Source organism: Artemia franciscana, chromosome 14 (genome assembly GCF_032884065.1).
Source record: "Artemia franciscana chromosome 14, ASM3288406v1, whole genome shotgun sequence".
In the NCBI taxonomy this organism is placed as follows: Eukaryota; Metazoa; Arthropoda; class Branchiopoda; order Anostraca; family Artemiidae; genus Artemia; species Artemia franciscana.
In genome coordinates, this window is record NC_088876.1 from 37,725,288 (window position 1) to 37,748,697 (window position 23,410).

The 23,410-nt window shown below is 37.3% G+C and overlaps 1 protein-coding gene across 2 annotated transcripts in view; it reads left to right on the forward strand.

Moving 5' to 3' along the window:
- Positions 1 to 23,410, forward strand: part of LOC136035679 (integrator complex subunit 7-like) — a 129,915-nt gene continuing 106,505 nt past the window's right edge. Inside the window, exons 1-2 of one of the 2 annotated variants that reach the window (XM_065717603.1) lie at positions 1 to 56; positions 12,749 to 12,865. In XM_065717603.1, coding sequence (XP_065573675.1) covers positions 12,775 to 12,865 — 91 coding nt within the window. In that variant the 5' untranslated portion in view covers positions 1 to 56; positions 12,749 to 12,774. Of the gene's footprint in view, positions 57 to 3,452; positions 3,477 to 12,748; positions 12,866 to 23,410 lie in introns of those variants that run through there. The other variant, XM_065717604.1, reaches the window with a different exon arrangement.

A 23,410-nucleotide genomic window follows, 5' to 3' on the forward strand; every position in this document is an offset into this window, starting at 1 on the left:
CTGCAGACTCTAAAGCGGGATATTTAGTTTAATAGTACATGAGATCGTGCCTTAAGGTAAAACTACCTGTTGGTTTTGCAGTCTGTTGAAATTCTCCTCCTCTTAATGAGACCATTTTTGGCCCTAGGCTATATAATATTCTTTTGGTTTTGCCTATTTTTAGTTTAGGCTAGGTTTACTTCGCATTATGAACAAGAAATTAATGATAAATATGCCTAGCCTTAACAAACAAAATAATTGAAACTGACAGTAAAATTTTGCAAAGAAAAACTTCCACACTTTAGAAATATATGTGTTCTCATTAGGGGCAGGGAAAGGAGGAAGGCTGGTATGTAATTGTCCTTAAATCCTAGCAAAAGTCATAGGTCAATGTTGGTATTACCTGGACAATTGTTTTGGGTCATGAAACTATTGTTAATAGATGCATTTTGACTTTTTGAACATCTTTTCTCTCTTGCAAAACTACAGCAAACTCACCATTATGGAGTTAGGCTATTCCAGCCCAAATATTCTTGTATTTATACATATAGAATTGCAATCATTTTTATTTTTGTTGATCAGATATTTGAAATTGCGGTATAATTCTAGTTAATTGACTTCTTGCTATCTTGGAAAGGGTTTAGGTTAGGAAAGTGAAACTTTCAGGGATAGGTCTACAGGCTAAAGTATGTCCTGGGAAGGTATTTTAAGTACCCACCTCTACTCCTTCTTCCTCTAGAGGGCCCTGAAATTTGCCTATATTACAGGTCTATATCTATTGAAATTTTCACAAAACAACATTTTACCTTAATTTTCAGTTACTAGTTACTTTTTCTCTACCTTTAGTTTTGAAAATGCAATTCCTGTTATTTGAGTAGAATTTTGAGCCATATCAATGTTTTTTTTCAAAATTTAGGAAATATATTTGCATATCATTAAAACCTTATAAAATAGAATTGAACATAGTTATGAAGCTGAAAACAATTTTGTTGTACTTTAATTAAGCATAATATCTATTGTGCAAGATTTCACTTTTGTAACACACATATTTTTAAAGGTCATCAAAGGTCAGGGCCCTCTAGAGAGAGAAAGAGTAGAGGTAGTTGCTTCAAAATACCTTCCTGGGACATACTTTAGCCTGTAGATCCATCCCTGAAAGTTTCATTTTCCTAACCTAAATCCTTTCCAAGATAGCAAGAAGTCAATTAACTAGAATTTCACCAAAATTACAAATCTATAATAGTTTAGAAACAAATTTGGGCTATATATTTGCACATTAGGGGGGTGGGGAGGGGGTAAAGCATAGCATATATTAAATACATATACTAACCATTGCTGTATTTAATATATGTCATGCTTTACCCCCCCCCCCCCCCTAATGTGCTAATATATAATAACTCCATAACAGTGAATTTGTGGTAGTTTTGCAAGAAAGAAAAGATTTTCAAAAGGTCAACATGCATCTATTAACAATAGTTTCATGACCCAAAACAATTGTTCAGGTAATACCAACATTGACCAAGTCATAGGCCTAATTTAAAACATATTATGGTAAAATTCTAGTTTAGTGACTTCTTGCTATCTTGGAAAGGGGTTAGGTTAGGAAAATGAAACTTTCAGGGATGAGTCTACAGGCTAAAGTATATCCCAGGAAGGTATTTTAAAGTACCCACCTCCTCTCCTTCTCCCTCTAGAGGGCCCTAAAATTTGCCTATATGACAGGTCTATACCTATTGAAATTTTGACAAAACAACATTTTACCTTAATTTTCAGTTACCAGTTGCTTTTTCTCTGCCTTTAGTTCTGAAAATGCAATCCTTATTAGCCTATTTGAGTAGAATTCTTAGCTATATCAATGTTTCTTTTTCAAAATCTTGGAAATGTATTTGCATATCTTTAAAACTGTATAAATTGGGATTGAGCAAAGTTGTGAAGCTGAAAACAATTTTGTTGTACTTCATTCAAGCAGAAGATCCATTTTGCAAGGTTTCACTTTTATAGCACACATATTTTTAAAGGTCATCAAATGTCAGGACCCTCTAGAAGGAGAGGAAGTAGAAGGTAGGTACTTCAAAATACCTTCCTGGGACATACTTTAGCGTGTAGACCCATCCCTGAAAGTTTCATTTTCCTAACCTAACACCTTTCTGAGATAGCAAGAAGTCACTAAACTAGAATTTTACCCATATTACCTTAAATTGCATCTTCTAGCAACTAAGGGTGAAGAACCTGTAGACATTGCTAGGTAACATAGAATCAATGTTCATGTATCTGTACATAATTGTATCTATTTATATATATACTGGGCATTTTAGTTTAATTATTGGTTGTTGCTATATGTATTGGTTGTCTGGTGCATTTGAGGGCTATTATACCCTGCTGGATGATACTGGTTCATCCCACTGTGTCTTCCATGACTTCCCAGTCCACTCTCAGTCAAAACCAATCTTGAAGCTGTCAACTGACCTGGCAGACACTATAGATTTGCTGAATGAGTTCCACAGTGGAACAACATGATTGGTTAAGAAGTTCAGCTTCTCATGCTTTCTGAAAAATTTTTGACACTGTTTTTTGGGGTTTCCTTGTGTTTTGGTATGATTGAAAATGGGCTTAATAGTATCACTGGTCATCATCTTAAATACTAGGATGACATCTCCTCTATTTTGATGGTATGTTGGGATAGGAAGGTCAAGCTTTTTTAGTTGTTGCTTGTAGGAGATTTGTTTTTTTTTGGAAAAAGGGAGCTTTGTTGCTCTACACTGCACCTTTTCAAGTATCTCCATGTCACACTTAAAGTGCAGGTTGGCAACCAACATGCCAAACTCAAGATGGGGATGAACAAGGGCTAAGTATATTGTATAGGTAATCAAACAGTACCTAGGCTAAGCCAGTTCCACTGCTAATGTTAGTTGTTTTTTTTTTTACTGTAAAATCTCAGTAAAGCTAGAGACTTGTTCATCACTAAGCTCTAGACAATTTGCATGCATCACCATACCAATTCTTTTGATTAGTGGTCTTCACTCTTAGAATACGAGAAGGCGCTTGGCTCACTTCTCTAACACTTTTCGTTCTCTCATACATACTTCATAATACGATAAGGCACTTGGGTCACTTCTCTAATTCACCTCTACAATTAGCAGTCTTAACTCTTAGAATACAAGAAGGCGCTTGGCTCACTTCTCTAACACTTTTTGTACTCTCATACATACTTCATATACAATAAGGCACTTGGATCACTTCTCTAGTTCACCTCTACTACACTCACCTTACGGTTTCTTTACATTTACAGGTTAAGTTTCTTTACAGGCTTTACACATCAACCTGAACGGGTTGAATACAGAGCACCCTGTAGATCCGCGTGGGTCGTGTGACTTGTGCTTGGTACAGGTATTGGCGTATGGAATGCTGGACTAAGATCATGGGAAGTCGGCCATGAGTTTAGATCAGGCGTTTTAGGTGGAGGGGTGAGAGCAGCAAACGCAGTTATGGGTGATGAGGTAAGAGCTTTGGCATGTGGGTTTCCCATAGATTCACCATGTGGGGTTTCCAGGGCTTCAGCAGCATCAGGTGACCTGTTTGAATGGCAGAGCACCTTTATGTGACGCCTGTTTTGCTGATAGGTTCCTCCTTTGTTCGTCTTGATTATGTATGATCCAGGATGCTTGTCTCCTCTCACGATTGTGCCAGACTGCCATGTCTTACCCTGGATTTGGACTTGAATTGTTTGGCCAACTTGCAGGGGTTTTAGTTCTTTTGACTGCCTGTCGTGGTATTTCCTTTGGCATGATTGTTGCTTTTTTCGGTTCTGCATGAACTCGCCATGATGAACGATTTTGGGGTAGAGTAGTTCTCCAGTGCAAGGAACTATCAATCTCAAGTTTCTGCTCATCAGCATCTGGGCTGGGGATGCCAGTCCATCGAACGGCGTGTTCCTGTATTCGAGCATAGCCAGCTCGAAATCGTCTCCTGTGAGATCAGTCTTAGTAAGGATATCCTTGGCTGTTTGTACTGTCCTTTCCGCAAGTCCGTTTGACTGCGGAAAGTTTGGTGATGAAGTCTTGTGAGCGATTTCCCAGTCTTTTATGAACTTCTGAAATAGAGCTGATGTGAATTGCAGACCATTATCGGAGACGAGGACGCTAGGGATTCCATACCGCACAAATTGTTTCTTCAAACATGATACGATTTGATGGGCGTATGCATTGCTACCGACTCTACCAACCTTGAAAAACCGGCTGTAATAGTCGACGGTAATGAGGTAATATTCTCCACTCTTGTATAACAGATCACAACCAATCTTCTCTCAAGGTAGGCGAGGGATATCATGGGGTAACAACGGCTCCTTTTGATTCAAGTTTTGATATTTGGTACACACATAGCAGTGTCTGATATGTTCTTCAACATCCTTTGTCATACCTGGCCAGAACACAATAGAGCGAGCTCGTTGCTTAGTCTTTTCAATTCCCAGGTGTGATGAATGGATGCAGTCTAGGATGTTCTTGCGGGAATTTTTTGGAATGACCAAACGATTGTCTTTCAATATGATCTGGTCTATGACTGTTAACTCGTGTCTGACGTTCCAAAATGGGAGTATGTTTCTGGGGACGGACCTTTTAGATTCGGGCCAGCCACTTTGGATAGTCATAGTGAGCTCGACCAATTGATGATCAGCTGCTGTCTCTTCTTTTAGCTTTTTAAGCCTGTCTGCGGGCTGATTGGGAGAAGTGTCATCACAGAGTGCATGTACGATTTGATCTCCATTTGCGTTTCTGTATCCTCTTCAGGGAGATATAAGCAGGATAGGGCATCAGCAACAGGAATTTCTTTACCAGGACGAAATATCACTGTAAAATCATATGGCTGGATTTTCAGTAACATATGCTGCAGCCTAGGTGACGACTTCAAAATTGGGCGGTTTAGGACGACTAGCAGAGGTTTGTGGTCAGACACAACGATGAATTTCTGGCCATACAGGTACTGATGATAATGCAGGCAGCCGAAGAGGATAGCGTATAATTCTTTTTCTATCTGTGAATAATTCTGCTCGGTGCGATTAAGCGATCTCGATGCAAAGGATACAGCTTTTCCATTCTGAAGAATGGTGGCCCCAAGGCCGAACTTCAAAGCATCGACTTGGAGCTTGATGTTTCCTGATGTTGGATCAAGGAATGATAATGAGTCACAAATCGATTCTTTGATGTTTGTGAATGCTGAGTTGTGCTCTTCTTCCCACTTGAACTCTCGCTGGTTTGCCAGTTCGTGAAGCGGTTGGTTCAGTGAGGAAAGATTGGGTATATACCTTGCCAGATAGTTCATCATTCCCAAGACGGTCTGAAGTTTATCTTTAGTCGATGGGATGCGCATTTCCTTTAGTGCTCGAACCTTCCGTGGATCTGGATGGATGCCAGCTTCCAATATTATGTGTCCAAAGTACGGGATGTTATCACTTTTGAACTCGCATTGTTGAAGGTTGAGCTTCACGCATTTCTCGCGGGATCTTATAAGCGCGCTGCGCACATTATAATCGTGTTCTTCATCGGTTCGGCCGGATATGATGATGTCATCCACTATGACTGAAAAACCTTTGATACCTTCAAAGGCCTCCTCCATGCGGCGCTGGAATTCGTCTTGCGCCGAGATTAGGCTGAACGGCATCCGTTTGAACTTGTATTGGCCATATGGTGTGTTGAACATTGTTAATTCGGACGACTCCTCGTCAAGTTCAAGCGACCAATATCCATGGCGAGCGTCAAGTTTTGTGAAGTACTTAGCGCCAGCATGTTTCAAAACAGCTTTGTCGAATGTAGGCATTGGATGATGGGGTCGTTTGATGGCCATATTCAAGTCGTGGGGGTCGATGCAGACCCGAAGACTCTTGTCAGGCTTTTTAATTACAACTGCAGCGTTGACCCAATCTGTGAGGCGGGAGACTTTTTCTATGACCCCAAAGCTTTCCATCCTATCGAGTTCCTTCTTAAAGCTGTCTTGGAGGGATATTGGGACGTGTCTACCTGGTACTGCTTTTGGTTCAGCTCCTTCTTTTAGCGTAATGTGGCACTTTCCTTTGAGCTGACCAATACCTTGGAAGAGGTCTTGGAATTCTTCGACAAATGGAGTTGATTTCTGGACCTTTGAGCTCTCGACTGTGAGGATCAGCTTGAATAAGTTGAGTTTCCTGCTAGTATCGAAGCCAAGGATTGGTATGGGGGCATCTTTTACAATGAAGAAGGGCTGAGTTTCACTGCTGCCGTTTGTGTGTGTACACGTCAGGTTGCAGACTCCAAGCGTAGGTATTTTCTGGCCCCCAAAACTAGTAAGAATCTGTAGCGTTTCACGTACTACAGGCTTTGGCTTGAGGGTCTTGAAATTCCTTTCTGGAATGATGTTTGCTTGGGCAACAGTGTCAATTTTGAAAGTGATTCTGGCTAGTCCATTCACCATAAGCTTCACATAGGGTTGGTCCTCACCTTTGTCTATGTTAACAGAATCAATAATGTTCACTGTATCAATAAAGAGATTATCGTCTTTATTTCGACATGCTTCCTGGTTTATGAGGTTTACTGTTTTTCTGTTGCTTTTGCAAACTTTCGCAAAATGATTTAGCTTGTCGCAATTTCTACACGCTTTTCCTTTGACTGGGCATTTGTGCAGGGGGGAGTACTCTCCGCCACAGAAATAACATTGTTTATAAGCTTGTGCACTCTGGTTCGTCTTCTTGCCTTTTCGAATGAAGTCAACTTCTTGTTTAATGTATGCATCCTGGCCTCCGTGGATGCTGCTCGAGCCAGGTTGCGACATTGTTCTAAGTTGCACAGGGTCAGATTTGAACCTGCCTGTAGGAGCTTCTCTCTGACTCTCACTGAGGAGATACCACATACAAGTCTGTCTCTTATCATTTCCTCTTTCAAGTCTGTTGTGGAGTATTCACATTCCCGAGCCAATAACTTTAGTTCTGTGATGTACTGATCGATTGTTTCACCATCACGTTGGTCTCTTTTGTGAAAGAGGTATCTTGAGAACACTGTGTTTGACTGGGGGCTGAAATATTCACTGAATTTGGATATGTATGCTCCAATTTTGTCTGTTTCTTCAGCAGATATTGTAAATGTACTGAAAATGTCTCTCCCCTTTTCTCCTAGCCAGATCAGCAAGAACGCACACTGGATTTTTTCAGTCTTTCCACTAAGGGGTCCTTGGAACATGAGGGTTGCATGTGTTTGGAATCTCGACCATGCCTCTTTGAGGTTGTCGCTTGACCAGTCCATTGTGGGGTATGGTACGTTGGCTTCCATGACTTTTAGAGGGGCTCTGACACCATGTAAAAAGTCGGTTGATTCGTAAGCAGACGTTTATTCAATACTTGTAGAACCCAGGCCACTGGAATAGAAAAGGTAAGTCAGAATGTTACAATAAGAATAAACCATTCCTGGCCTTTTTTAACTTTGAAAATCATGATCAATCTTAAGAACTTATATAGAAACAAGTAAATACCAAGCTTAGGAATAAGTTCTTCTCCAATAGAGTTGTCAGCCTATGGAACTAGAGAACTCTCTTGGTTAAGAACAGTGAGCTCTACTAATATGGATGTGTACAAGTTGTCAGTGGATAGAGAGTGGTATGAGGAACCCTGGCCCTTCTTGAGATGCCATATATCACTAATATTGCTAACCGGACAGACACAGGATTTTGTCTTATTGCTAGTAATGGTCATTTTAAATATTTAGTCAAAGGCCCAAGACAAGACCCCCCAGTGCTCAGACAGCATCTAATCTTGGACAAAAATCATGACTAACATGCATCTTTCCTAAGTACTGACAATAGATTCTTAATTTGTAATACAATGTAGCCTGCTTATTAATAATTATTTTTGTCAATGTTTAATTGGTTAGCCTAATTTTTTATATTTATTACTGACTTGAAATGCTTAGATAAGCATGCTATAGTGTAATTTTTGGTAAATATATATTACATTCCATAAGTGACCTGTAGACAAGGTGAAGACGGTACACCACATTCAAATGTAAATATAATGCCCTCCTTGATGGTCCCATATTTAGCCTAGGAATATATAAAAACTAAAAGGAAGCAATAAAACAATTAAGTTTCTGCTTTATAATATACTAGCTGTTGGGGTGGTGCTTCGCGCCACCCCAACACCTAGGAGGTGGGGGCGCTTCGCGGCCCCCCCCCCCCAAGTCCCTCCACGCGCCTAAGTCGTTACGCGCCATATTCGTTACGCGCCATTGTAGTCGTGTCCCTGTGTCTCACCTGTGAGTATAGATATATATATATATATATATATATATATATATATATATATATATATATATATATATATATATATATATATATTTTTTAACTACGTAAAATTTGTGAATATACAACATTCTTGGCTGCCCCACTGTCTATGCACATAAATAGATTGTCAGGTTTACCCACTCTTGAACATGCAACATATAATTGTCCATGGGAAAAACAATCTGTATTCAGATCTATACCTCATTATTCTAATGATTGCCCTTGAGTTTTGTTGATGGTGATCGCTAATCGAACATTCCCTGTGTCCCCGTCGTCATTTATATATCCCCCTGTGCCCCCCGGCGTCCCCGTTGTTGTTGTTTCCCTGTGTCCTGGGCGTCATTTGCGTCCGCGGTCGTCATTTATATTCCCTGTGTCCCGGTCGTCATTTTTGTCCCGGTCGTCATTTGTGTTCCGGTGGCCCGGTCTGTAATTTCTCTTTGAGTGTCCTGGTCGTCATTTATATTCCCTGTGTCCCGGTCGTCATTTGTGTCCCGGTGCTTTGTTGATGGTGATTGCTAATCGAACATTCCTTGTGTCCCGGTCGCTTTCTCTTTGAGTGTCCCGGTCGTCATTTATATTCCCTACTATCTGTTGGGGTGGCGCTTCGCGCCACCCCAAAACCTAGTCGATGGGGGCGCTTCGCGCCCCCAAGCCCCCCCCCCCCCCCGCGCGTAAGTTGTTACGCGCCATATTAGTTATGCGCTATTGTAGTTGTGTCCCTGTGTACCACCTGTGAATATAGATAGATATATATATATATATTTTTAACTACGTAAAACTTGCGAATTTACAACATTCTTGGCTGTCCCATTGTCTGTGCATATAAATACATTGTAAGGTTTACCGACTCTTGAACATGCAACATATAATTGTCCATGGGAAAAACAAACTGTATTCAGATCTATACCTCATTATTCTAATGATTGCCCTTGAGCTTTGTTGATGGTGATTGCTAATCGAACATTTCCTGTGTCACCGTTGTCATTTATATATCCCCCTGTGCCCCCCGGCGTCCCCGTTGTTGTTGTTTCCCTGTGTCCCGGTCGTCATTTGTGTCCCGGTGTCCCAGTCTGTAATTTCTCTTTGAGTTTCGCGGTCGTCATTTATATTCCCTGTGTCCCGGTGTCCCGGTCGTCATTTTTGTCCCGATCGTCATTTGTGTTCCGGTGTCCCGGTCTTTAATTTTTCTTTGAGTGTCCTGGTCGTCATTTATATTCCCTGTGTCCCGGTCGTCATTTGTGTCCTGATGCTTTGTTGATGGTGATTGCTAATCGAACATTCCTTGTGTCCCGGTCGCTTTCTCTTTGAGTATCCCGGTCGTCATTTATATTCCCTATGGCCCGGTGTCCCGGTCGTCATTTGTGTCCCGATGTCCCGGACCGTAATTTCGTCAGTCGACAAACCTGACGTCAGTCGACACACAAACGTGACGTCACTCGACAGACACGCAGACAACTTATTTTAGATAAATTCTAGACTGAGAAGATAACTAGTTTAATATAGGAGTTATAACATATGATTAGATTGAAGACATAGAAAAATACATTACGAGGGCTAAATAAGAGACCACCAGAGAAGGGGGGGGGGTTGATTTGCAAATGAATGATTATTATATTTGGGAAGAGCATAAAAACAAAACAAGTTGTATACCTTGTCCCTATTTCACTTTGCGCAATTTGTATTAAATGTCAAAACTTAAAGTTCAATTTGGAATACAGTTTTTCTTTGTTTTTTTAACTTCAACTATCTAATTTTATAAAAAAAATTAGCTTCATATCGTCCAATCACTGTTTCAACTACTTTTTGTAAGCTATTTGAATCCCTTACTGTTGATGAAATTGCACTTTGATGCACTACTCCAGACAACTAGTTTGGGTTCAAAAAGCACTCAGGACAGGAACATGCTCACAGATTTCTTGCAAATCTTCTTGTTGATGCAGATAAAAATGGTGATCTTCTCGTCTTTGGAGCGCTTGATGTTAGTAGAGCCTTCAATTTTAGTATCCATGGCCATATCCTGCTCAAAACCCTTCAGCAAGATGTTTCCTCTTGCATCATTTCCCCTGTTTACAGTATGTATAACAAGCTCTCAGCTGTCACCCTGATCCCCTCTCCGGCCAGCACTTTTCCTTCTAAATAAATGCTGAGTGTCAAGAAAGGTATATGTCAAGGTGGCGAAACTTCACCATCACTGTTTAATAATGCTTTCATCAAAGTAGAACAAGTAATAAAGCCATCATGCTTTTTCCATGGGATCAATCTATTGCTGCTGAACTTTGCTGTTGACATTCTTCATGTTTCTCACTCAATATCTTTATTTCAACAAAATTACAAGTCACTTGCAGCAGCATACAAGCAGATCAGACTTTCCTTCAACAAATCTAAAACAGAACTTCTTTTCTTCAATGGTTCAAAAAATGAGCTTTCAATTAACCTCTCTGTTAAAATTGTTGAAACTCTGATTAAGCCCTGTGAGTCCCTTACCTATCTTGGCCTCCCTATTTCTTCTACATTGAAGGACACATGCTCAGTACTGACAAACCACTTCTGTTCCTGTCTACGAGCGTCTTATGGATTACTTATTGCCAATAAGTATTGTTTCAACCATCCTCTCTTTGCCCGACTGCTTTTACTACCCCCCCCCCCCCCCATCTGCTTGCTCTGGCTCCCTTCTGGAAAATATTCACAGCTACCGAAATGAAAGCAATTTGCAGCGCATTCTACAGATATGACAAGTTTCTCTTGCATCTCCCTCTGTGACACAGCAATAGCAACACCTCCATGAAATACTTGGTCACCAACCCTTCCATGGCCATAGAGAGAAGAATCTCCAAATTCGGTGCCAATGTTTTAAGAGCCAACCACCCCTGGACTAGTGTTATTTTATAATGTTTGTAGTTGAAATGTATTTAATTTTTTCTCTCTCTTTTTCTTTTTTATACTCTGTCTTTTCTGTTTATGACGGGTAATAAATTAATAATAATAATAATAAATAACTACAAGCCTGGATAACTTGACATTTAATGGTATTCTTGACTGTACAATGTTCATTTTTTGTGTATGTAAACAAAATGTATAAAAAAGGAATAGGGACGGTTGGAAATCCCCTAGAAACCCCCTAGTCTCTGTTCTCCTTTAACAGCATGAAAATAGTGCTTTTCCTTAAGCAATAGACAAGTTTTTTCAAACTAGGCTGATGTCATCATATTTACTGTCTTACCTCATTACAATCATCATAAGCAAACAATTCAAGACTTGCTGATGGTGGGTGGGAGATGGAGATTCAAGCTCTGGTCAAGCATGAGAGGCTTTCTTAGAAAGGTGTATAGAATTGTTTTGAAAATTTATTAATTGTTCATCCAAAAATTCCATATTATTGCTCCTATTCAAACTTTCCCATAACATGGGCTAACATAAACTTATATGACACAATATTTTAAGTAGAGCTCAAGTCTACTTAGCATTGCCTATTTTACAGACAGAATTTGCCCTATTTCCAGGCAACATTTGAAATCCAATGCATGATATTTAATTTAGTGGCACTAGAACTTGTGCTGTGAGTTTCAGAGTCTGCTGAATTCCATCACCTTTTCCTAATGAGGTCAGGTATAGTCCTAGGCTATAGAATCAATTTTTTTAATGATGCCTATTTTTTTAATTTGGCTAGCCTTACTTTGCATTAAGAATAAACTATTGATGAGAAATTTTTGCCATTTACAATATTGTCCTAATCTGGCATAAAAAGTAATGAGTTGGATGAGAATGTCATCAAGATTTCCAAAATTGGTAAGATGATATACTGTTGTAATTTATTATGTGAATGAAGGGTGTAAAGCATTGAAATTGATGTTTAGCATTCAAGCCCGAGTGTCTAAAGGAGAGGGGTAAGATTTTTTTTTTTTATCGTAGAATTGAAGAATGGGGAGGGGGGGTAAAAATGTAGCCAAATAACATCTTACTAATTCAAGAAATGGCTGTGCTAAGTGAAGTGAATTCTTACAAATGAATTTGTTGTCTAAACCTTGTCTCTGTAAAACATCCTCAACCATAACTGGTGACTACATTAACTTTTAGAGTGTAAGAGGATTTTTCCAGGGAACGAGGGGGTCAAACATACAAAACTTTAGTTTAGGCTTTAATTTTTTATATTCTTTGCTTAATGGTGCTTGACCTTAATTGGGGAGGAGGTGGTGTTTCTACCCTATCTTTCTTTTTTTAAGGTTTGTCCAAAATTTCACTGCTTACCTCCTCCAGAGTAGTAGCTTTTCATGAATTCAACAACAAGTTTACTCTGGACATTTCAAAGATATGTATGTCACTCAAATTTAGAACCCGGAGATGGGTTTCCACCATTAAAAACCAATATATAATGAATATCAATTTAATTTCTGTAAGTCTACTGTGTGGTAGGCCTATACAGATTTAATTTCTTAATGAACTTTGTTGTATCTAAACTTATCTTTTTTAGTTTTGGATGCTACATTCTATTCCATTATGATTCCAACAAAACACGGCCACCCTGATATCTCTATGACAAGTGATACTGAGCTTGATTTTAACAGTGCACTTGCTGAACTTGATAAAGGTATGTTTGAATAAATATAACAATTTTTGCCTGTTAACAAATATGTTTATACTACTACTACTACTACTACTACTACTACTACTACTACTAATAACTCACTGCAGCACCAAGCCGCCTGAGGCCAACACAGCTACGCACGCTCCTCCTCCAACCTAATCTATTTAAAGCCTCCCCCTTTACACCCTCCCAGGAAGTTCCCATTTCCTTTAAATCTTTATTTATGAAATCCTCCCAACCCAGACAAGGACGACCTGCTTTCCGTGTAGCCCCAGACGGTTGGCCAAAAAGGACAATCTTCGGTAATCTGTCATCCTTCATCCGTAGAATGTGGCCTAGCCATCTCAACCTTTCTTTCATTATTGCCCCAGAAAGCGGGATTGAACCACACTTTTCGTACAACTTACTGTTTGAAATACGGTCAGTCAGCCGGATACCCAGAACAATCCGTAGACAATTTCTCTGGAAAACATCTAGTAGATTTTCATCTGCTTTTCGGAGCGCCCATGCTTCAGAGGCATATTTGACCACTGTCATCACTGTAGCTTCCAATATTCTAATCTTGGTTTGTAGACTTATCTTTCTATTCTTCCAAACTTTTTAACTGTGTAAAACACCCTGAGCCTTAGCTATTCTACTTTTAACATCTTCACTGCTCCCACCATCTTTACTAATAATACTACCAAGGTAACTGAAGCTTCCAACCTGATCAATCTTTTCGTTACCTAATGTCACCTATTTATCTTCACTTATTCCTAGCCTTAGTGACTTAGTCTTCTTAACATCAATTTTCAAGCCTATTTTAGCACCCTGAACTCGTAAAACCTCTAAAAATTCATTCATTTTGCTGACACTTTCATCTAATATGCTTAAATCATCAGCATAATCAGCATAATCTAAGTCCAGGAGCGTTCTTCCTCCCCATTTGATTCCATGGTCTTCAATTGTCTTTCCTGTGCTCCTTAAGATGAAGTCCATTAAAATGATCCATATAAAGGGGGATAGAACACAACCCTGCTTAACTCCTGATTTAATACAAAACCAGTTGCTAACCTCATTTCCTACCTTAACCGCAGCAGTATTATTCTCGTACATAGCGCAAATCACTTTAATGTATTTTTCAGGTATATCATATAACGATAAGACCTTTGTTAACGCTGTTCTATCAACAGAATCGAAAGCTTGCTCATAATAGAACTGAGGACCAAAGGTGTTTGACAACGAAGGGACTTCTCAATTATTAACCTAAGAGTGAAAACATGGTCGACGCATCCTCTACCTTTTCTAAAACCGCATTCCTCCCTTAAAACTTTGTCTACAGCATGTCTCAGTCTAAAAAGTATCATATTACTCAGTAATTTGCTACCTACAGAGACCAGACTAATGCCTTGATAATTGCGACACTCACTCTTATCACCTTTCTTATACAGTGGTTTAATTAAGGTTTTCCTAAAATCATTGGGTACTTCCCCTTTTTCAAATATCATGTTCATAATCTTCAGTAGCTTATTCCTAACCTCAGAGCCACCATATTTAAGAAACTCATTAATCATACTATCAGCACATGGGGCCTTATTATTTTTTAGTCCTTCTAGTACTGTCGCTAATTCTTCCTCACTAAAGAAATCTTCCTTCACATCCAAGGTATCACAAACTTTTTCATTTTCATCTATATCTTTTCCTGCAACTATATCTCGGTTTAGCACATTCTCAAAATGTTCCACCCATCTTTCTTTAACTTTTTCCTTATCACTAATTGTGGCCCCATTTCTATCTTTAACTGGGACTAGTCCGGATTGGCTACTCCCTTTCAATTTATTAACATGCCAGTATAATATTTTACTATTATGCCGTCTAGCCGCATCTTCCAGATCCTCAGCAATTTTATCCATCGCCTCCACTTCACATCTCCTTAGTTCATAATTTAATGCTTTCTCCACTTTCTTTACATTCCTTTTGTTTTCATACGACCTATCACTCAGATAATTCTTATACAAACCCCTTCTACTCTATATTAAACCTAAAGCTTTTTCACTAACATTCCTTGTTGCAGTCTTAGCACTCTTCCCTAGGACACCATCAGCAACTTCACAAATTGTTTTTCTGAAATTATTCCATCCATCTTCCACATTGTCAAATTCTAAACTCTCAAGTTTAGTACTCAACTGTTCCTGGAATTTTTTTTCTCAAATTTTCATCCTGAAGTCTACCAACATCATAACTTTCCGGGAGGGAGTTACCCTTCCGAAATTTCAGCTTTAAATTAACCTTAGACACTACTAGATGGTGATCTTTACTTTTAACATCAACAACGGGACTCCTATACACCCTAGTATCTTGTATTGATCCTGCTAGTCTTCTGTTTACAATAACATAATCAATAAGGTTTGCTGTCTTACCATCACGTGAATACCATGTCAACTTATGGGCCATTTTGTGACCAAACACTGTATTGGTTATAACTAGATTGTTATACCTACAAAACTGCAAAAGCCTATAGCCATTACTGTTTTCTTTTCATACACCAAATTTACCTAGGCTAGAATACCATCTATCCCTATTTCTACCGACCTGGGCGATAAAGTCTCCTAGCAAAAACACCATATTTCTACCTGGTACCCTGTCTATTTGCTCCTGTAACTGTAAGTAAAATTCATCTGAGTCACTAGTATATCCATCAGTTGGTTCAATGGGGGCATATACTACTATAACTGATACCCTAGACTTTTTAGTCATAAAATGAGTAATTAGTATTCTATTATTAATACCTTCCCAGCCTAAACAAGACTTAGCAGCTTCCTTATTCATCATGAGCCCTACTCCCTGTCTATGTACCCCATCCTTCCTGCCTGAGTAAACAAATTCTATGTCACCTAATTTCATGCTTCCTACTCCTGGGATATGAGTTTCTGAAACTCCTAATAAATCCAGTTCAAACCGTCTGAATTCGTCAGTCAAAATGTCGATGCGATAGTCATTTTTTAACGTCGTAACATTCCAAGTTCCAATTTTCATGTTCTTTAAATCTTTGAAATTACTTTGGCCTCAAGAAAAGCAGTGATCCCGGGTACCAGTGCAGGATGGGGACCAAAATATCTTCTCAAGTCTACACCGAAGCACTTACGCCGGCTTAGAACCGGACAGCAAGAAGTCCCTGGGACCTCCAGTAAGTTGGAGGCTTTGTGCAATCCTGGGCCCATCTTGGTCACAACATGGTTTTCAGCACTTGGCGAAGCTCTTCTATCAACAAGAGTCGAAATCCTGCACAGACAGTCCCAAGCCTATTACCTCCGACTCATTATATATTCATGCCTACAAATATTATGCTACTACGGGGAGGCAACCCATAGTAGATAAATTAGCTAGGAAGAGGTTTTTCAGCCCGAAAACGCCCATCAAAACAAACCAAGCCCAGAAAAATATCCAATAATCAGAATCCTGTACGAGTGCTGTGTTGTTTACTAGGCTATAATTTCCTCGAGGGGCGCCACTCCTCAAGTGGGAAAAATTGACCGCAAGTTTCCCAGTCTTGCAGGTACCCCGAGAGGGTCGAGGCAGCCCTTTACAGAGGCCGTTGTCCATAAATCTGGATCTTACGCCCTGCCGCGGTTGTCCTCCTATAGAGGATCCTCCCACGATGGTGTTCTGCTTCACCATGCAATTTAACCCATTACTGGGAGAAGGTTTGTAACTCATCTGACGTGTGAACACGGCAGTGGGCCCTGTTGAGTGTACATTTGAGGGGCCTTCTTCCTCCTCCACCTGTAATTATGACCCCCAGGGGAGGGTTTCCCAGTTTCTATTATGGACCCCACTGGGACAAGGTCCTACTTGGTCTAAGCCTCCTATGGAGCTACTCTACCTATCTGTAGGGCATTCCCCTATCTGTTGTCCACTACCAAAACCTAGCATGATTATCCAGGAAACCACTAAATGTATTGTTTCTTCTTGTCAATCATGTAACTAACTTCATGTAACTATGTGTAACTGTCAAAGTAAAGAAGTTCATGACTTCTTTACTAGGTTTTCCGTGATGTTAGTATTTATTGTATCTTGAATTGCACTTTTTGAACCAGGGCAGAGTATAATTTTTTCTTTTGTAAATTCTTAAATACCTATTGTTTTAAATTCTTATTATAGTCTTCTTATTATATGTTTATGCTATATGCGTAATGTACATATATGTTGTTATATGTAATTATACTATTCCTGTTATATAATTACTATATATTCTTACAATATTATTTTTATCATACTATATTATTATTATTATAAATTCATAAATTCTATTACCTAATGGTGTTTAGTCATGGATGGAGTGGTCAGGATATATAGTTTTTTTCAAAAGGAAACTAAAATACTCGCCCAAGAAGCTGATTTTCGTCTGCATTAGATGCATTATTGAATAGTGGACCATACACCTTATTAGCATTGTCCTTCATTATAGGAAATGCCATCAATGCAAAATTTTTTCTCCAAGCTAGAATTCAAATTCAAGAAGGTCTTGCTTTCCTCCCATGGTTGGTGAGCTTTTGATTCAATGAAATTCGCCAGTTTTGCTAATTTTATTATAATTCCATAACTGTTAGAGATCTCTAGTGCTGATTCTGTACAAGTAGGCTAAGGTGAGGAGCAGGCATAAAAATTTTACTTATAGTTGTTACCATTAATTCATTAATTCATCCTACTTCTTGTTTCTCAGTTTCTTATAATGGGAAACTAACAGGTGTTGTACTCATGGCTCTTAATACTGTCCTTATATAGCTGTATGATCATTAACATCCAGTCTTCCAAATTTGGACTGGCAACTTGTTCCATATGTTGTTCAGTAGTATTTTACTGTTGATATATTTTCTCTAATATTGCATCAAAAGCTCTGCTGATAACTTTCTGGATATACAGGCCAAACCTATTATGATTAACTTCCATGTCTTCTCAGACACAAAAAATTAAGAGAATAAAACGGGATTTATTTAAATAAAGCAGTGGAACAAAAAAAGAAACTGCTACAGCAAAACATTAATTATAAGCATTAATAACAACAAAACAATAATATAAAAAACATTAAAAATAATAATATAATAAAAACAAAACATTAATAATAAAGATTATTTAATCCATGTCTTTTCAGACACGAAAAATTAAGAGATAAAATCGGGTTTAATTTAAATAACGCAGTGGAACAAAAAAAAGAAGCAACAAACAATAACCTACTTAGGCTTAGATCCTCATACGCCTGGGGGCGCATCGGGCAGCGACGGTCGACCTCCAACTAGACCAATCTTGTGCCAAAGACCAAAGTTCATTCAAAGTAGTTCGGAGGCTTGTTGCCTCTTTCTCCAGGGATCTACCAAGTGTGCTGCCTTGTCTTCGACTCCTTCAAATGCCGGGTGGGGAAAGAATTTAAGTATCTTGGTAGTACAATTACCCAAGATGGGAACTGTGACAGATAAGTCTTGCTACGCATAGCATATGCAGGTGGAGCATTTTCTTAGATGAAGAATATTTGAAGATGCAGATACTACTCTCAGAAGTTGAAATTGCGATTCTTTAGGAGTAATGTACTCTCATTACTTTTATATGGATGCCTTTCAATGGATGGAGTCCTGGAGCCTTTCAAAGAATGCTGAGAAAAGACTTCTTGGCTTCGAGAATAATTGCCTGCGTGGTATCTTTGCGGTACATTGGACTGATAGAGTAATAAATGCCTAGATTTATAGTAATCTATAGTAATAAATGCCAATGGTGACCAACGAGATCAGAATGAGAAGATGGAAATGACAACAACAAAATATTAATTTTAAACATTAATAATAACAAAACAATAATAAATAAATAATTAGACATAATAACTATAAACTAAAATAATAACAGTAAAATAAATAAACAATAACCTATAATAAGCAATAAAAAAATAATATAATAAAAACAAAACATTAATACTAAACATTAATTAATCCTTGCCTTTTTCAGACACGAAAAATTAAGAGAGAAAAACTGGTCTAATTTAAATAAAGCAGTGGGAAAAAACCGACAACAGCAAAACATTAATTATAAACATTAATAACAACAAAACAATAATAAGTTAATAATAAAACATAATAACAGTAATATAAAATAAACAATAAAAATAATAACGTAATAAAAACAAAACATTAATAATAAACATTAATTAATCCATGTCTTTTCAGACACGTAAAATTAAGAGAGAAAAACGGGTTTGATTTAAATAAAGCAGTGGAACAAAAATGGAAAAAACGACAACAGCAAAGCATTATTAGTAAACATTAATAATTAAACATTAATAATAGCAAAGCAATAATAAACAATACAACATAATAAGAATAATACAAAATAATAACAGTAAAATAAAATAAATGTTAAATAATGACAATAGAATAATATAATATTCTTGATTAACAATAATCAAGAATAATATATAACGAACAATAAAAACAATAACGTAATAAAAACAAAACATTAATAATAAAAATTAATCAATCCATGCCTTTTCAGACAGGGAAAATTAAGAGAGTAAAACGGGTTTAATTTAAATAAAGCAGTGGAGCAAAAAAAAGACAACAGCAAAACATTAATTAACAAAAAAAAATTAATGTTTTGGCTCCACGTCTTGGAGCCATTTCAACAGAAAAAAAAAAGATGAATATCAGCCTTTTAAAAACCATAACAAAACGACAAACTAAACACATGGGACAGAGAAGAAAAAAAATAACTAAAAAACAAAACAAATAAAAACAATTCTCTTTGTTAACACTTCCAGAACTGCGGTTACTCACTGAAGAAGACAAAAACGAATGTCTATAGTGCACAAAAGGTAATGTTTGTCTTTACAATCAGTGGATAAATTTCTTCAGATATGCTATGCATTTGTTTTCTTCACATATTCAATCATTTTCTGTTTAAATGTATTTTAAAGATGGAATCTGTTCTTTTCTAAGTGAATACAATTACTCTCATTATTCTTGCAGAAAATTTTTAATGCAGATTCTTTAGCCCATTTTCTACTTTTCTGTGACTGGCAATTAGTATTATGAAACTGTAAGTGTTTTGGGCCACGAATCAAGCATCATAACGATCAGCAAAAGTTATTCTATAAGTGTCTTTTTTGCTAACAAGAACGTCGTATGATCCTATGATGTAGCCTACATGTTTGATCTCTAGGAGTTACTATGAATAGGACTTACTATGAATAGTTAAGTTACTAGTTACTATGATTACTATCTTAGGAGTTAGTATGAATCTCTAGGAGTTACTCTCTCAGAAAATATTGTAATATCTGACAGTGTTTTTACCAATGCTTTACCTTCACTCATCTAGGTTTCAAATGATCTTTGAGGAACGTGGCATTTTACTTTTTATATCTTTTGCTATTAATTCATTTATTTTTTGTGTGAAGTATATTATTAAAAACATCCTGTACCTATGTACCCTACTCTACCCTCACCCTCTACCTATCTTCTAATTAAGCTGCAAATATTCATCCATTTTACGAAGTGTGCATTGCTTGTTGTTTTTATCATTTAAGACTATCTTGAGAACTTCAATTTTATGAAACCACATTTAATATCTTTCTGTTTTTTTTTACTTTCTATTCCCAATTTCTGGTCTCTTTTTATCTACTTTTCCATCACTTCACTTATAACTGGGTGGTACTATATCTATAATATTTACTTTTTGAACTTAATTTGCTGGGTTTTCACAACATCATTGCTTCAACAATTTTCAAAAGGCTAGGCAATTTACAATACCTACATGCATTATACGTTAGTGGTAATAGTCTCACTTCTACCGGGGACAGGAGGAGAAGGGCTCATGGCTTGAATCTCCCCACCAAAATCCAAAATTTTCTTGAATTCTGGCCTATTCTTTTAGAACTATCAGAAAAGTATATTTTTCTTATTAATAACCCCCTTCAGAGTGTTTCATTACTGCATATTATCAGATCCTGGAGGTGAATTTGGTTTCTCATTATATTCTTCAATTATTATTTAGAAAAGAGTTTGTTGTATGACTCGTAATGTTTTTGTATTCCATGCTGATAGACTTTCATATCTGTCTCCCTCTTTTTTTTTGAATGTTTGAATCTGTTTACCCCATTGCAGAGTTTCTGAGCTTAGTAGCTGTGTCAACTTTTTGCTTTTCATCCATGAGAACTTGTTTCTGCTTTTTGTTGCTTCACTGTTCATATTTATCATGAACCTCTATGCTTTTATGTCTTCTAATATCAAGGTTGTTTCTGAAGCTACTCTGTAACTTCGTATTGCCTTCTAGCACTGTTTTATGGAGTTAAGTCCTATTTTTTTTCTATATTATCTGGTAGATCTCTGTCCAAATTTTAATGTCTTTTCTTGTTCATACAATCACGCATGTCTCTAGAGTAGTCTAAATTTCGCAAAGTAGAATTTTTTTTGAAGGCCTACATCATTGTATGGAACTATCCTTTTGGCTATATCCATTATTTTGTATGGAGAAATTTCAATTTTTCTTGACAGTTCTATTTTTTCCTATGCTATTATCTTTACATTAAATTCATCATCTGTCTCAATAAGTAGGGTGTAGTTAACAATGCTTAATCTTTTCCTCTTTCCATAATGGAGACAGCAAGTTTAGAAAGTAAGTTGGTTGAATTGGAATCAGGGGTTAAGCAGGGTTGAGTTCTATCCCTGTTCCCGTGGACTATTATTATGGGGTAGGTCCTAAGTAATACAAAAAAGGCTATAGGAGAACATGGAATCAAATGAGAAGGGACATCCCTCCTAGACCATGATACTACTACTATTACCATTACAACTACTAACAACTCACTTAAGCACCTAGCCACCCGAGACCATCACAACTGCGCACGCTCTTTCTCTTAATTCAACTAGGGATAAATCCTTTTATTAGACAGTGAAAAAACAATCAGTAAATACTGGATATTTCGATAAGTTATGCGGTGACCGTCGTCAGCAGATATACTGTATGTGTGTTCGAAATATCAAGTATTTTTTATTGTTTTCACGTCTAATAAAAGGATTTATCCCTATCTGAACAGTTATTTATCATCATTGAAAGGCAGAGTGGTCTTCAAAAATACCTAAACCTTCGCATTTAAAACCCCCTTCGCCTCCTTCCGTATGAAGCTTCATTGCCCCTTTTAATCTATTCTTTTGACCTCTTACTACCCTGTTCTGGGACGACCTGCTTTTAGTTTGACTTTGGATGGAGATCCACAGAAAACAATCTTTAGTAAGCTGCTATTTTCTATCCGTAAAATAAAGCTAATTGATATTTACCTTTATTTCATTATAGACCTAGAAAGTGGAGTCGAACCAAACTTTTCAAATAACTCATTGTTTGATGTAAAGTCAGTCAAACGAGTATCTAAGACTTCCTAAAATAGGAATTTTTAAAAATTTTCCTTAGTCTTTTGAAGCACACACGTTTCAGAACTACACTTAACCACTGTCATTACCATGATTTCCGATATTCTAATTTTGACCTTTGCTGCATTAACTATCTTTACTAAAATTACTACCCGAGTAAATAGAGCTGATCGGTTTCTTTGTTACCTAGTATTCCCTCTGCTCTCTTGTATTCCCAATCTAAGTGCTATGAAGTTCTAAGTTGAGTATAGACTAAAATTGATTGACTATTTAACTACCAGGCTCTTATTGTATTTTGTTTTGTTCTTGCTGACTGTTTGTTATATATTATTGTTTATTTATTTTATTGTTATTATTTTATATTATTATTGTTATGTTGTGTTTATTTATCTATTTTATTGTTATTATTTTATATTATTGTTATTGTGTTGTGTTATTTATTGTTCAAATAAATGCAGCTTGTTTATTAAAAAGACTTTCATTTTGCTATTTGGAAAATGAAAATATTTTCCAATATTTGTAACCAGATCTGTTTCAGTTTAGAATAATTTGGCACTGAAACTTCAATCGATATGTCTTTACTGCTTGAAATTTAAAGTGGGTCAGCCCTAAGAATCAATACAACCACCATTTTATTAAAAATTATCTGACTTGATGAGCTCCTCTTGCCCCCCCCTCCTCAGTCCAAAATTTAAAATCTAATTGATACCTGAGCCCAATATTCCCTCAAAGTTTCAGCTGGGTTCCTTTAACTGTTAATTTACGCCTTCAGCCATACTTGAGATATTGCAGATGTGCGCTTTCGACAACTTGGATGTATGTAGTGTTTTATTTAGTTCAGCACCCCCTCATCATTCTCTAAAAAAAATCAACTTGTTACTTTTTTCCATTCCTTTGATATTGCAGATCTGCTCTTTTAACAACTTGGATGTACAAAATGTCTTTTGATTTATTTTAGCACCCCCTCAACATTCCCTGAAAGTTTCAATTTCATACCTTTAACTGTTCCTGGTATATTATAGATACGTCCTTTTGACAATGTGGATGTATATAGTGTCTTTTGGTTTAGTTGAAACCCCTCTCTCAACATTTCCTGGAAGTTTGATCTTAATCCCTTGGCTGTTTCCGAGGCATTACAGATACGCCCTTCAGATAGCCTTGA